This window comes from Sminthopsis crassicaudata, chromosome 4 (assembly GCF_048593235.1).
Source record: "Sminthopsis crassicaudata isolate SCR6 chromosome 4, ASM4859323v1, whole genome shotgun sequence".
Lineage (NCBI taxonomy): Eukaryota > Metazoa > Chordata > Mammalia > Dasyuromorphia > Dasyuridae > Sminthopsis > Sminthopsis crassicaudata.
Window position 1 is genome coordinate 169,194,969 of NC_133620.1, and position 12,894 is coordinate 169,207,862.

General features: G+C 31.9%; 1 protein-coding gene across 1 annotated transcript in view; it reads left to right on the forward strand.

The window, feature by feature from the left end:
* Positions 1 to 5,688, forward strand: part of ARHGAP18 (Rho GTPase activating protein 18) — a 166,869-nt gene extending 161,181 nt beyond the window's left edge. The window contains exons 14-15 of the mRNA XM_074309867.1: positions 2,534 to 2,595; positions 4,402 to 5,688. Coding sequence (XP_074165968.1) covers positions 2,534 to 2,595; positions 4,402 to 4,493 — 154 coding nt within the window. The 3' untranslated portion in view covers positions 4,494 to 5,688. The remainder of the gene's footprint in view (positions 1 to 2,533; positions 2,596 to 4,401) is intronic.
* Positions 5,689 to 12,894: the final 7,206 nt, after the last annotated feature.

Genomic DNA, 12,894 nt, shown 5'->3' on the forward strand with positions numbered 1-12,894 from the left:
TTTTATATATTGGCTTTCCTATATACCTTATGAAATTAATCTCTGTAATTTATAATCGTACCTTATATGTGATTGTGTAAGTTGTTCTCAGGTTATTTCATGAGTGTATAGAGTCTGATAAAGTAGATTACAAATTCCTAAAAGAGGAGATTTAGGTTATTTGCTATTTTGGGGGTTAAGTAAAATGCTCTCCCTATTGGAAAAGCTCATATTAATAAATATTTTTTGACAATTCATTAAACACAGGTTAAGCACTTAATGTATTCTAGGTCCTGTGTTATACCCTAAGGATGCCAAAACAACAAAAACAAAAAGAAACACTTACTGCCCTCTTGGAGTTTACAATCTACTGAGAAGAACACAAGTTGTACACATTTAGGACATACAAAGCTTATACTAAGTCAGTGATATTTATGAAATATTTCAGATGGGTTGTTTACTTGTTTGGTCATTTTTCAATTGTGCTTAACTCTTCGTGCCCTATTTGGGGTCTTCTTGGCAATGACACTAGAGTTGTTTGCTATTTCCTTTTCCAGCTATTTTATAGATGAGGAAACTGAAGCAAACAAAGTTAAGAGATTTGCCCACAATCATCCAGGTAGGACTTATCTGAGGCCAAATTCGAACTCAAGAAGATGAGTTTTCCTGAGTCCAGGACCAGCACTCTATTCACTATGCCATCTAATTGCATGGGATGGGTAATAAGCACATTTTCATCCCCATTTTATAGATGAGGAAAGACAGACCAACTCAGATGAGTTAAATGACTTTCCTTATAGTCATGAAATTATTAAATATGAGAACTAGGGCTCTTTTATGGTAAATATATCACATTTGACATGATACCATGTATTAACTCAATAGACCCAATCTTCTGGATGATCACTATATCTCATTCCCATTATCAAGCTATACTTCCAAGCAACTGCTTCCTGAAAAAGCAATGACAACTTATGATGCCTTTTGCTAACAGAGAATCATAAAATCATAGATTTAGAGTTGAAAGTGTCTTTGAAAATCATCAGGTCTAGCTTTCATTTGATATAAGAAATTGCTAAAGAGATTTCCCTAATAAAGCTTAGATCTGGGCTACTTAGATCTAGACTCACCTACTCAGTGAACTTTGAATGGCTTCCTATTACCTTCAAGATACAATATTAGCTTCCCTGTTTGACATTTCATAACTCTGACGATAACTTCTCTGTTCTTAAAACTTACTTTCCTTTATCCATCATGCCTTTCAGCTTCATTGACTGCCCTTGTTCTTTCTCACATACTTTCTTGACTCCGTTTTATTGCAGGTTGTTCCCCAGTATTGGAATATTCCCTTTTTTACTTCTGCATCTTCACTTCCCTAGCTTCTTTCAAAAGAAAGTTTCTATATTAGACAAGAGGGATTTCTGGTCTCTTCTTTCCCCTCCACAAGTCTCCCACAAATTTGTAGACCCCCTCCCTCTGAGATGATTTTCCATCTACCCTCCTGAGATCATTCATCCTATCCTTCCATTAATACATATTGTATTACATAGTTATTTACATGTTGTCTTCTACATTGGAATGGGAGCTCCTCAGTTGAAGACAGGCTCAAATTTTGCCTTTCTTTGTATTGGGACGCTTAATACTAAGTGATTAGTGTTTATTCATGGACTAGATTCAGAAGTTTAAAGACTTACAGGAGATTTGCCCAAATTCACACAGGTGATAAATGTTAATTACAGGAAGGAATTAAACTTGAGAATTCTGACTTTAGAGCAAGCATACTTTCTATGATACCATGCTGCCTTTCATTTTCCCCCCTTTTTTTCAGCTATTGCTTTAGTACAGCAAAAGGAACCCAAAGGTATTGGGTGGGGGAGACAACCTTAAAAATAAACAACTTCCTGGAAATCTCTGTTCCATAAATATAACTTTTAATATATTCCTAAGATTTAATATATATTTATAATGAATGTATGTTTCTCCAATTGAATTTTAAGTTCCTTAGGGCAAAGAGTAGGTCTTATACATCTTGGTATTCCTCTTAAGAAACAACCACAGTGCTACACTTGGTAAATATTTATTGAAAGAAAGAAATGTAAAAAAATACATAGTAGAAATATTTCTTTTTAACTGCTATTCAGGAGTCTATTTGGTACTTGGATATCATACATTATTAGAGAATAGTGTGTAGTTTTCTTTGAAGTCTTATGTTTTTAGATGTTTTGATATGAGAAACCATGAATTTTTATATTAATAATTTTATTGGTAATTGATGTATTGGGCATTTTCTTTTAAATTTTATGTATTTACATAGTGATTTTTTATTTTGCTTTGATATGCGTGAGTGGCTGAGTTAATATTAATTTACAGGTGACATCTTATTACTGATTCTACACATTTAGCAGATGGGAAAAATAGAAATGTGTAGATAATTACAATGTGTCTAAGTTGTGAATTTTCCATACAGCCCAGAATCCCCTTTAAAGCACATTAAAAGGATATGATTGCAAGCTGTTTGATGGTGTGACTAATCAGTTTGTTTTCTTTCCAACAGTGGAGTTGTCCAGGCACTCAAGAAAGGGGAAGTTTTTTTGTATGAAATAGGAGGAAATATTGGTAAGAATGGGTTTTTCTACTTTCTTTATATGAACTGACATATATAATCTTTATTATTATCAATATCTTTACAGCAAAATGGGTCAAGAACATAAAAATAATATTGTAGATTCTGCTGTCATGGTTTTGTCTATGATCGACTATTTTAAGAAGGAATCCTGGAAAATTAGGCCTCTCTCTTCACACTCAATGTGAACCACATCTGCATAAACTCTATTCAAGTATGATTTTAAATTCTGGCAAATTCCCTGAAAAAGGAAAGATTTCCATACTCTCTAGTGATGCAGATTTTTCCAAATCCTACTTCCTTTACATTTCAACAATAGATTACCTACAGAAATGAAGCATAAGCATGTTTAACATTATAAGGTTTTGAGACTTTTTTGGTAAAAGAAAGAAACCAGAAATATTTCTGGCTCTAGTTTTTGTTGTTGTTTGCTTAATTTTCTACGTACATTGGGAACTTTATGACATTCCTTGTGAAGGATAAAAATAACATAAATTGATTTTTAAAATCTTTTATTATACTTCATGGGTATTTAAAGGAATTTCCATATTAAAAAAAAAAACCTCTTTTTGTCCTTTAAAAATAGCTTAATTTTAATTTTTATTGATTTATTAATTTATTTTTATGGATTTTATGGATTTATTTTCATTACTTAATCTTATTTGTTTTACTTGTTAATTATTTTGTTAATTTTATTAACAATTTGAAAATGTTAAGGGAAAATGGCTTTAAAAGAAATTTAAGAAAATAATATTTTAGTTTTAAAGTAATATTTTGAAACAACCTACAAACCACTGGATTAGGAATCAGGAGATTTGAGGTCAGGTCTCATATCTACTGCTGACTCTGCTTCTAGGAAAGTCATCTAACTTAACTGAGCTTTAGTTTTCTCACTTGTAAAAGAATTGAACATGGCTGGTCCCTAAGTTCCATTTCAACTATAAAAATCTATGACTTTATGAATCTATTCAAAATGAAAACTTAATTTAGGTGAACTTGTTTGTGATACTTAAAGAAAAAGGAAAAATGTTTCTTGTAAGTTAATATTTACAAATATAATATTTGAAATTTAAAGTTGAAATCTTTCCCATTCTATTAAGAAATCACTCATAAGATGCATAATTACTTCCTTCTTTTTTAAGTAAAATTTAAGGTTTTTTGTCTTTGCTCTTGGGAGCATGTCCTATGAAAGGGAAGCTTCTGATGGACAGTAGAAGAAAGCATATTGGAATTAAGATGTTTTCAGAATTGTTGATCTTTTTCATAAAGGTGGCTGAACTTTGTAAGAATCTCTTAAAACTTTTTACTTAAAATATTTCAAGCTCTACTTCATTTTTTAAAGAATACTAGTTATCTATGAAGAGCAGTAGTTAATGATTCCTTTATTCGTGTGTGTATATGTGTGTGTATGTCTGTGTGTGTGAATATTTTCAGTTCTACAATATTTTCCTTGGTAATATTTTTGGGGCAAGAGAAAAGATGATGAGAAGCTTTTTTTTTTTTTTTTTTTTTTTTAAGTCCAAGGCTTCTGAATTAAAATGTGAAACTATCTCATACCATGGAAAGAGCTTTGGCTCTAGATACGAGCTGGATTCAAATTCCTCTTTTGCCACTTACTTCACTTGTAACATTGGGCAAGTAATCTGTGGCACCTGTTTCCTCCTCCACAAAGAAAGGATTGGATGAGATGGCCTCTGAAATACCTAGATCAATACAGGTTCTAGATCAATGATCCTAAGTTTAAAAATAACATTGACATTTCTACCATTGCAAATTATTAACATGTGTGTCTTTAATAGGAGAACGATGCCTTGAGGACGATACATACATGAAAGACTTATATCAGCTCAATCCAAATGCCGAGTGGGTTATAAAGTCCAAGCCTTCATAGAAGACTTACAAACTGCCGACAACTCTGTGGACTGACTTAATGACCATTGTTAGATGGAAGAAAATGAAAGAAATAGTGGGATTCTTTTGTCATTCTAATATGCCCTATTATTAACAAGTGACACTTTGAAGTCTTATAAAAAATAAATCTCCTTTAACAGTGTTCCCATTTGGCACAGCCTAAAGAATATTTTCCTTATTTTTAATATGATTTGTGCTCCTGCCAGAATAATGGATTTTATTATTATTAGGAAACAAAAACCCCTTGAGTGAGATACAGAGGAAATTAATTGGTTTATGGCTTGTCTTTTGTACTCTATATAACATGTGCTAGTTAGTGGAGATGATTGGATTTAATATTATGGGAAATATATGTGTATGAATTCTCATGTCCCTTTCTGACCATGTATATGCTGTACATTTTTTTAAACCCATAAATGAAGATTACATTATTTTAAAAAAAGGATTTTTTTCTGGTGATAATACATTCCAGGTATGACTAGTTAGTTATTAAGACAGTACATCTCTCAAAACCAGCTGACTTAAGTAGCACATCTTGGAATGTTATAATGCTAATGTTCACATTAGTGAGGCATTGTTTTAACAGTTATTTGCTACTCCTGCCATATCACATGAGATGATTCAGAATTTTTTTTTACAAATATCTGACACATGCACAGAACTGTATCCACTGTCAAGAAAATGGGACTGTCAGAAACTGCCAATTATCACTTAACCATTGAATACTAATGTTTGAGAATAAATAAAATATGGGATTATGGATAACAAATAAGTGAAAGCCAAACCACTTAGAATGCTCTGTGGTAACTAATGCTCCACATTGTCATAGCAGAATTAGAAATGTATGCAAAGTCATGTAATGCAGTAATGGTTGGAGAATGCATTCGATACAAAGAGGTATTGCAGAGTCATAAAAGTCTGCAGGTTAGCAGACATAATTCTAGTTGCTAGGACCCAGTGCACATGAGCAGGCTGATGTTCATGGGCTTATTTTAAGAATAATCAGAATAAATTTATTATATGTAGTGGAAAATACTATTCACAGGAATTTTACTGCACAAACCATATTGTGACTAGAGATCGTGAGACTGTATTGTAAATAAGAAGGCTCAAATGGAAGAAAAATGTTAAATATTTTATGAGTTTTGAGTGTAGTAAATAAAAGGCAATGTAAATGAATAACTCAACAAATTGTGTTGATGACACTTTTTGGTAGGACTTAAGAAAATTTATATATTTTATCAGGACCCCTTGATGTCATTTTAATTAAGAGGAAAGTGTTGTTAATAAGAAGAGTTGTGAATTTTCAGCATATAATTAATTACAGAAGTGTCCTGTGGATATGATCACTTAAATAACTGGTGATTTAGTGCCATTTTTCTTTTTTATTATTTAAACAAGATCTTTTATAATTAAATGCATTTTTCTTAATCTATCTTCTCTCTTGAATTATTACTTCTAATTGTATGAATGCATGACTCATACTCAACCAAAAAGACTATAACTGTTGATTATTTTTTTTAGCTCCAAATGATTTCCACTTTTCATTGGCTATTATGTAACTTTCCAAGTGGAAAGACATGTGGAAGACATAAAATTGTTTTCTTTCTTGTTTTCCCCTTTTGTTGACTTTTCTCTTTTAAATTATTTTAAGGAGGAGTTTGCCTTATTCCTTATTTTCACAATATATAAATGAAATATATGTCAAATAATGCTTTATCATTCTTTCTATCATTATCAGCATTATAATGAAAACAATCCAACATGAGTTAAAAAAAAAAAAGGTTCACAAGGAATATTTTTTATTAAGAAATAGATGCCTTAACTTGGTCAAAAAGGAAGCACAAAGATGGTGATTAAAATAAGTGGAATTTTTCCTGCCATTCTTGTCAACTCTTTCCTCATCATTGTTGTCTCACCTTGGAAAAGGGCACCAAGTTTTTGGGGTGAGAAGAAGGTGGTTAGATTTTTGAAATTCAGTCCATGATTCTGAAGTCCCCAATTGGAGCATTAGCATGTCATCCATTTCCCTTTATCTGGGGAAAACTTGGCTTCTCCAAAAAGATGAACAAAAAAACTATCTTTCCAAAGTGTTTTCCAAAAAGACAACAATACTTTCTTTGACATGTTTCATTGTTCTTTGGCATAAGCTTTGAAGATAGAATTTTTTTTAATTTAATATTTTTTATTTACCAGATATATGCATGGGTAATTTTATAACATTGACAATTGCCAAACCTTTTGTTCTAATTTTTCCCCTTCTTCCCCCCCCCAAAAAAAAATGGCAGGTTGACCAATACATGTTAAATATGTTAAAGTATTAATTAAATACAATATATGCATACATGTCCAAACAGTTGTTTTGCTGTACAAAAAGAATCAGACTTTGAAATGGTGTACAATTAGCCTGTGAAGGAAATCCAAAATGCAGGCGGATAAAATTAGAGGGATTAGGAATTCTATGTAGTGGTCCTTCAGAAGATAGAATTTTCTTATGTGAAAATGTTACATCATTTCCCTCTGTTGTCCAGAATTTTTAATTGTCTTTTTTTGTTTGACTTTTAACTCCATAAATTGGATATCATGCATGTTTGTTTTTTGTAAGAGAGTACAGAAGAGAAACAAAATATATTGGGATTGAGGGTAATGCAGGACAAGTCTAACGAGGTCTGTTCTAGAGTGGAAAGTAAAGAATTAGGTTTTTAAAACATAGAAAAAGTTCTGTTTTATTTATTTTATTTTACATTTTATTGTATGTTTTTCCCGAATAAGATGCTTACAATTTGATGCTATTTAAAACTATTATTGTAAGTGTTATTGAAAATTTCCTGCAAATTCCCCTTGGGAAAAGCAGTTAAAAGTCATGCGATTTTTCAGTTTAGTTCATTCTGTTCTTTAAATGGAATTACTTACCTTCATGAATGATTCCTAAATACTTGTCAGTAGGTGGCAGTATTGCCCAGATAGTTTTGTTTCTGAACTCTGCAAACTATAGGAAACTGATGGATTAGGATCTAACACAGATAGACTTTAGAAATTCCGAAGCTGATATTACAGTGAATTTTCTAAAATAATCCTGTGTAATGGACATCATCCTTATCTGTTAAAATACTCAAGTGTAAGGTTTAGAAAGAATTGTATCTCATAGATATTATCTCATCCTCCTGGAAGCTTATTTTCCAAAATGATTCCTTCCCTTTCATCTTCTTTCCCTCTTCTCTTCTTTCATTTATTTATAAATTAATTTATTAAAAATAAAGGTTTATTAATTAGTTTTAATATTTGTAGAGGATTTAGCTTAATATAATACAAGGAATGACAAACAGTTACAACATTACAGTATATTTTTGGGGTTATTCACTATACAAAATGTGAAGGCAAACTAAGATGTTGGGAAAATGTATGGTGAATTTTAAGCATAATCAGCCATTTGTGTGGCAGAAGACTTATTGAGGAAAGTGATAGCTTGAATTCTGTAATGGGGGCAGAAGTAAATATAGAAAATACAGGTCAGGAGATCAAAGACATTATTCTTTGCTTGATTCATTTCCCTCTAAAACCTTCCTTAACATGCATATCGGTGTTAAAAGTTTTCAATACATCTTTCATGATTTCCCCTATTATCTACTTTTTGAGAAATAGATTGATATAAAAATAGTACCCATTACTATGAAGTAACTGTACTAATGAAGCACAGATTTATACCCTCTTGCCTATGAGTATCTTATGGACTAGGTGAAGGTGATAAGATATATACACAAAAGGAAACACCATTAGAGAGATATCCACAATTAGAGGATAATTAAAAGGCAGGACAGATTCCTTTGGGGGAAAGATCAGTTGAGAGAATTCTTCATAAAGATGATAGTAAGCTATCCTTGGTTGATGTTGGATTTTTTACTCATGAAAAATGAGGATAAGGGACATTCCAAATCTAGAGAAAAGCATCAGAAAAGTTCCTGTGATGAGAAAGTTTGGAATATGGCAAACAGTACTAATTGGTTAGAACATAGAATTTTTATAGGAAGGCAAATGAAAATCAGCATGGAAAAAGTATACTGACATGCATTTATAGTTTAATATCAGTGGCAAAGGTAATTTTTTGAGCATGTAATGATTCCATACAGACATAAGAAAAATAACAATACAGATAACACTTTTATTCTCAAAGTTGTCTTAAATAACTCATAACACAATCATATATGACAGAGATCTTTTCAATTCAAACAAGTAATCCAGTTGAGCTACTATCTACTTATTATTTGTTCAGTCATATCTGATTCTTTAGGACTCCATTTGAGGTTTTTTTGACAGAGATATTGGAGTGATTTGCTATTTCCTTCACCAGTTCATTTTACAGATGAGAAAACTGAGGCAAATCAGGTTGTCACAGAGCTATTAACTGTCCAAAGCAATGTTTGAACTCAGGAAGATGATCTTATCTTTATTACATGACAACTTGATGGCTCTTTAAGTGATTCTGTGCTAGTGCCCCCAGTTGAAGTTATTGTTCCCAGGCAGTTCCCAGTTCATTTTTCTGTTATTTCTGATTGCTTGATTTTTCTTTTCAATTTTAGCATCTAACATGTACTTAATAGTGATAGCAAAACCAATCCAAAGTTCCCATTGGCTTCAATATTTAAATTCATGAAGTCTTGTTCATATATTGCCTATTTTTCTTTTGTATCCCCTGTAGTGTATATGCTCTATGGATTTCTCATCAGGTAATCCCAGGATATCTGATGACACTTGATAAGCCTCCTATTTAATCTGCCTGCCTGAATCTCTGCACAGTAACTGATGTAAATTTTCTAAAGCATAAATCTAACCTTAACATGATTTTTCTCTCCCTTACCCACCCATGTCAATAAACTTCATTGGTTCCCCATTGTTTCTAGATAAAATATAAACTTGCCTACTTGACTTTTTAAGCTTTACAACTTGACCCCTTTCTACCTTTTCATTCTTAGACATGCAATCCTTCTAAACATATTTCCATGTTTGTCATGTTGCTCAAGAAAAATCAGACCAAAAGGGAAAAAAATCACGAGAAAGAAAAGCAAGTAAATAAAAATAAAATGTGAAAATATTCTGCTTCAACCCACATTCACTCTCCATAGATCTCTTTCCGGAGGGGATTGGCATTTTGGAATTGTTTTGGATCACCTCATTGCTGATAAGAGTTAAGTCTATTATAATTATTCATCACATAACCTTGCTGATACTGAATACAATGTTCTACTGATTTTACTCACTTCATTCAGCATCAGTTCATGTATGTATGTCTGAGTTTTTCTGAAATCAGCCTGCTAGTCATTTCTTATAAAACAATATTCCATTGCATTCATATACCATAACTTATTCAACCATTTCACAACTGATGAGCATTCGCTCAATTTCCAATTCCTTGCAACTACAAAAAGGGTGCTATACATATTTTTGCCCATGTGGATCCTTTTCCTTCTTTTATGATCTTTTTGGGATATAGACCCAGGAATGAAACTGCTAAGTCAAAGGACATGTACAGTTTGATAGCCCTTGGGGACAGTTCCAAATTGCTTTCTATAATGGCTGGATCATTTCACAACTCCACCAACAATGCATTAGTGTCCCAGTTTTCCCACATCTCAACATTCAGCATTATTTTTTCCTATTATTTTAGCCAATCTGAGAGAGATGAAGTGGTACCTCAGAGTTGTTTTAATTTGCATTTCTCTAATCAATCGTGATTTAGAATATTTTTTCATACAATTATAAATGGCTTTAATTTTTTCATCTGAAAATTGTGTTTATATTTTTTTGACTATCAATTGGGAAATGACTTGTATTCTTACAATTTTGACTCAGTTTTCTCTATATTTTAGAAATGAAGCCTTTATTAGAAATGATGGCAGCAAAAATTGTTTCCCAATTTTCTGCTTTCCTTCTAATCTTGGCATTAGTTTTGTTTGTATAAAAACTGTTAAATTTAATGTAATCAAAATTATCCTCTTTGCATGTTGTAATGTTCTTAATTTCTTGTTTGATCATAAATTTCATGCTTTTTCAAAGACTATCCCTTGTTCTCCTAATTTGGTTATGGTATCACCCTTTATGTATAAATCATATACCCATTTTGATGTTATCTTGGTATAGGGTGTGAGATGTTGGACTATGCCTGATTTCAGAAATACTATTTTCCAGTAATTCAGCAATTTTGATTAAATTCTTATCCCAGAATCTGGAGTCTTTGGGTTTATCAAATAGTAAATTATTATGTGTCTTGTGTACCTAACCTATTCCATTGATCTGCTATTCTATTTAGCCATTACCAAATGATTTTGATGACTGAAGCTTTATAATATAGTTTTAAGTTTGTTATGGCTAGGACTACCTTCCTTTGCATTTTTTCATTAATTTCCTTAATATTCTTAACCTTTTATTCTTCCAGATGAATTTTATTAAAATTTTTCTCTGGTCTAGAAAGTAATTTTTGGCAGTTTAATTAGTATGGCATTGAATAAGAAGGATAATTTAGGTAGAAATGTCATTTTTATTATATTAGCTTGGCTACCCATGAGCAATTGATAAATCTTATATTATTTGTGTGAAAAGTGTTTTGTAATTATGTTTATGTCCTGGGTTTGTGTTGCCAATTAGACTCTTAGATATTTTATATTGTCCATACTTATTTGAAATGGGATTTTTCTATCTCTTGCTGCTGGGATTTGTGGATAACATAGAAATGCTGATGATATATGTGGGCTTTATTTAATAACTTGCAATTTTGCTAGTTAATTGTTTCCAGAATTTTTTTAGCTCATTCTCAAGGATTCCCTAAATATACCATAATATCATTTGCAAAGAGTGATAGTTTTGTTTCCTCATTGCCTACTCTAATTCTTTCATTTTCTTTTTCTTTTATTGCTAAAGCTAGATTTCCAGTTCAGTAATGAATAATAATGGTTATCTTTTTTTCACTCCTGATGTTACTGGGAATGCTTCTAACCTATCCCCTTTACAAAAAATGTATAACATGACTTCTAAATTTTTTTCCACTTATGACTGCTTTTCATCTAAGAAATTTTTATACAGCCTCAGATATATAGGTATGTAAAATAGGTATTTGAATCAAACATTTACTGATGATAAATCATAATTTTACAGCCCCCACATTCAGTTATGAGACCCTCTATGGAGTTATAACCCATAGTTTAAAAAGCTTAGCTTTATGGGATACCTAAGAAGTGAATATTATTATTATTATTATTATTATTCTAATGATAGTTATTATAGCTAGCATTTATAAAATGCTTTAAAGTTTGAAAAACACTTTTTGTGATAATTTTGTCTTTACAACAACCTTGGGAGGTAGTTGCTATTATACCCATTTGATAAATGATGATTGAAGCAGAAAAGTTAAATGGCTTGCTCAGGGTCACATATCTATTAAGTTTTAAGTATCTGAAGTTGAATTTGAAGTCACTGACTCCAGGACCAGCACACTATTTACTGAATCACCTAGATTTCTAAAACAAGCAGTGAGGATATGAAAATATTATAATGGAGGGTATCAATATATATAAATTTAGTTTGTAAATACAAAATCCATATAAAGTAGATGTAAGGAAACTCTGGAGGGAAGCGCCCACTACTGTCTGGAGACTAGGAAAGAGATACTACAGCATGTAGTGCTTGAGCTGAGTTTTGAAAGAAATTTAGGATTCTAATGGAATGAGAGGAGGGAAAGCATTCTAGCCCACAGGACAAACTGTGCAAAGGCAGAAAAGTGAGATATGAAGTGGAAAGCAAGTAGGGCTTTATAGTTGGATTGTGTCAAAAAAATTAGATGGAGAGGGACTGTGTTGTGAAGACTTTCATTGAGAAACAAGAAGTAGAGAATGACTACAGTAACTGAGTAATAGTTATATGGTAAAGGGTTGTGCTTTAGAAAAATCATTTTGGCAGCTATTTAAACGATGGATTGAAATAGAGAAAGCAAGAAAAATTAGGAGGTTTTTTCATTAATTCAGACAAAAATGTATGGAGGCCTGCACAAAGTGGTGGCTATGTGGATAGACAGAACAGATTATAGAGGTAAAAATGAAAAGGTTCAGCAATTATTTAGATAGGTAAAGTGAGACTGACAAGCCAAAGATGTCACCAAAGTTGCAAACTAGGGGAAGAATTGTGGTATCATTGGCAGTAATAGGTAAATTTTGAAAAGTGTGATTTGGTAGAGGTTACAGGGAGGAGACAAATCTGTTTTGTGCACATTGAGTTGTGATGTCTATGGGACACACAGTTCCAAAGTTCAGTAGGTTGTTGGTGATTAAGATTCTAGAGCTCAGTAGAGAGAGAGACCAGGACTGGAAAACAGATCTGACTAGAGATGATGATTG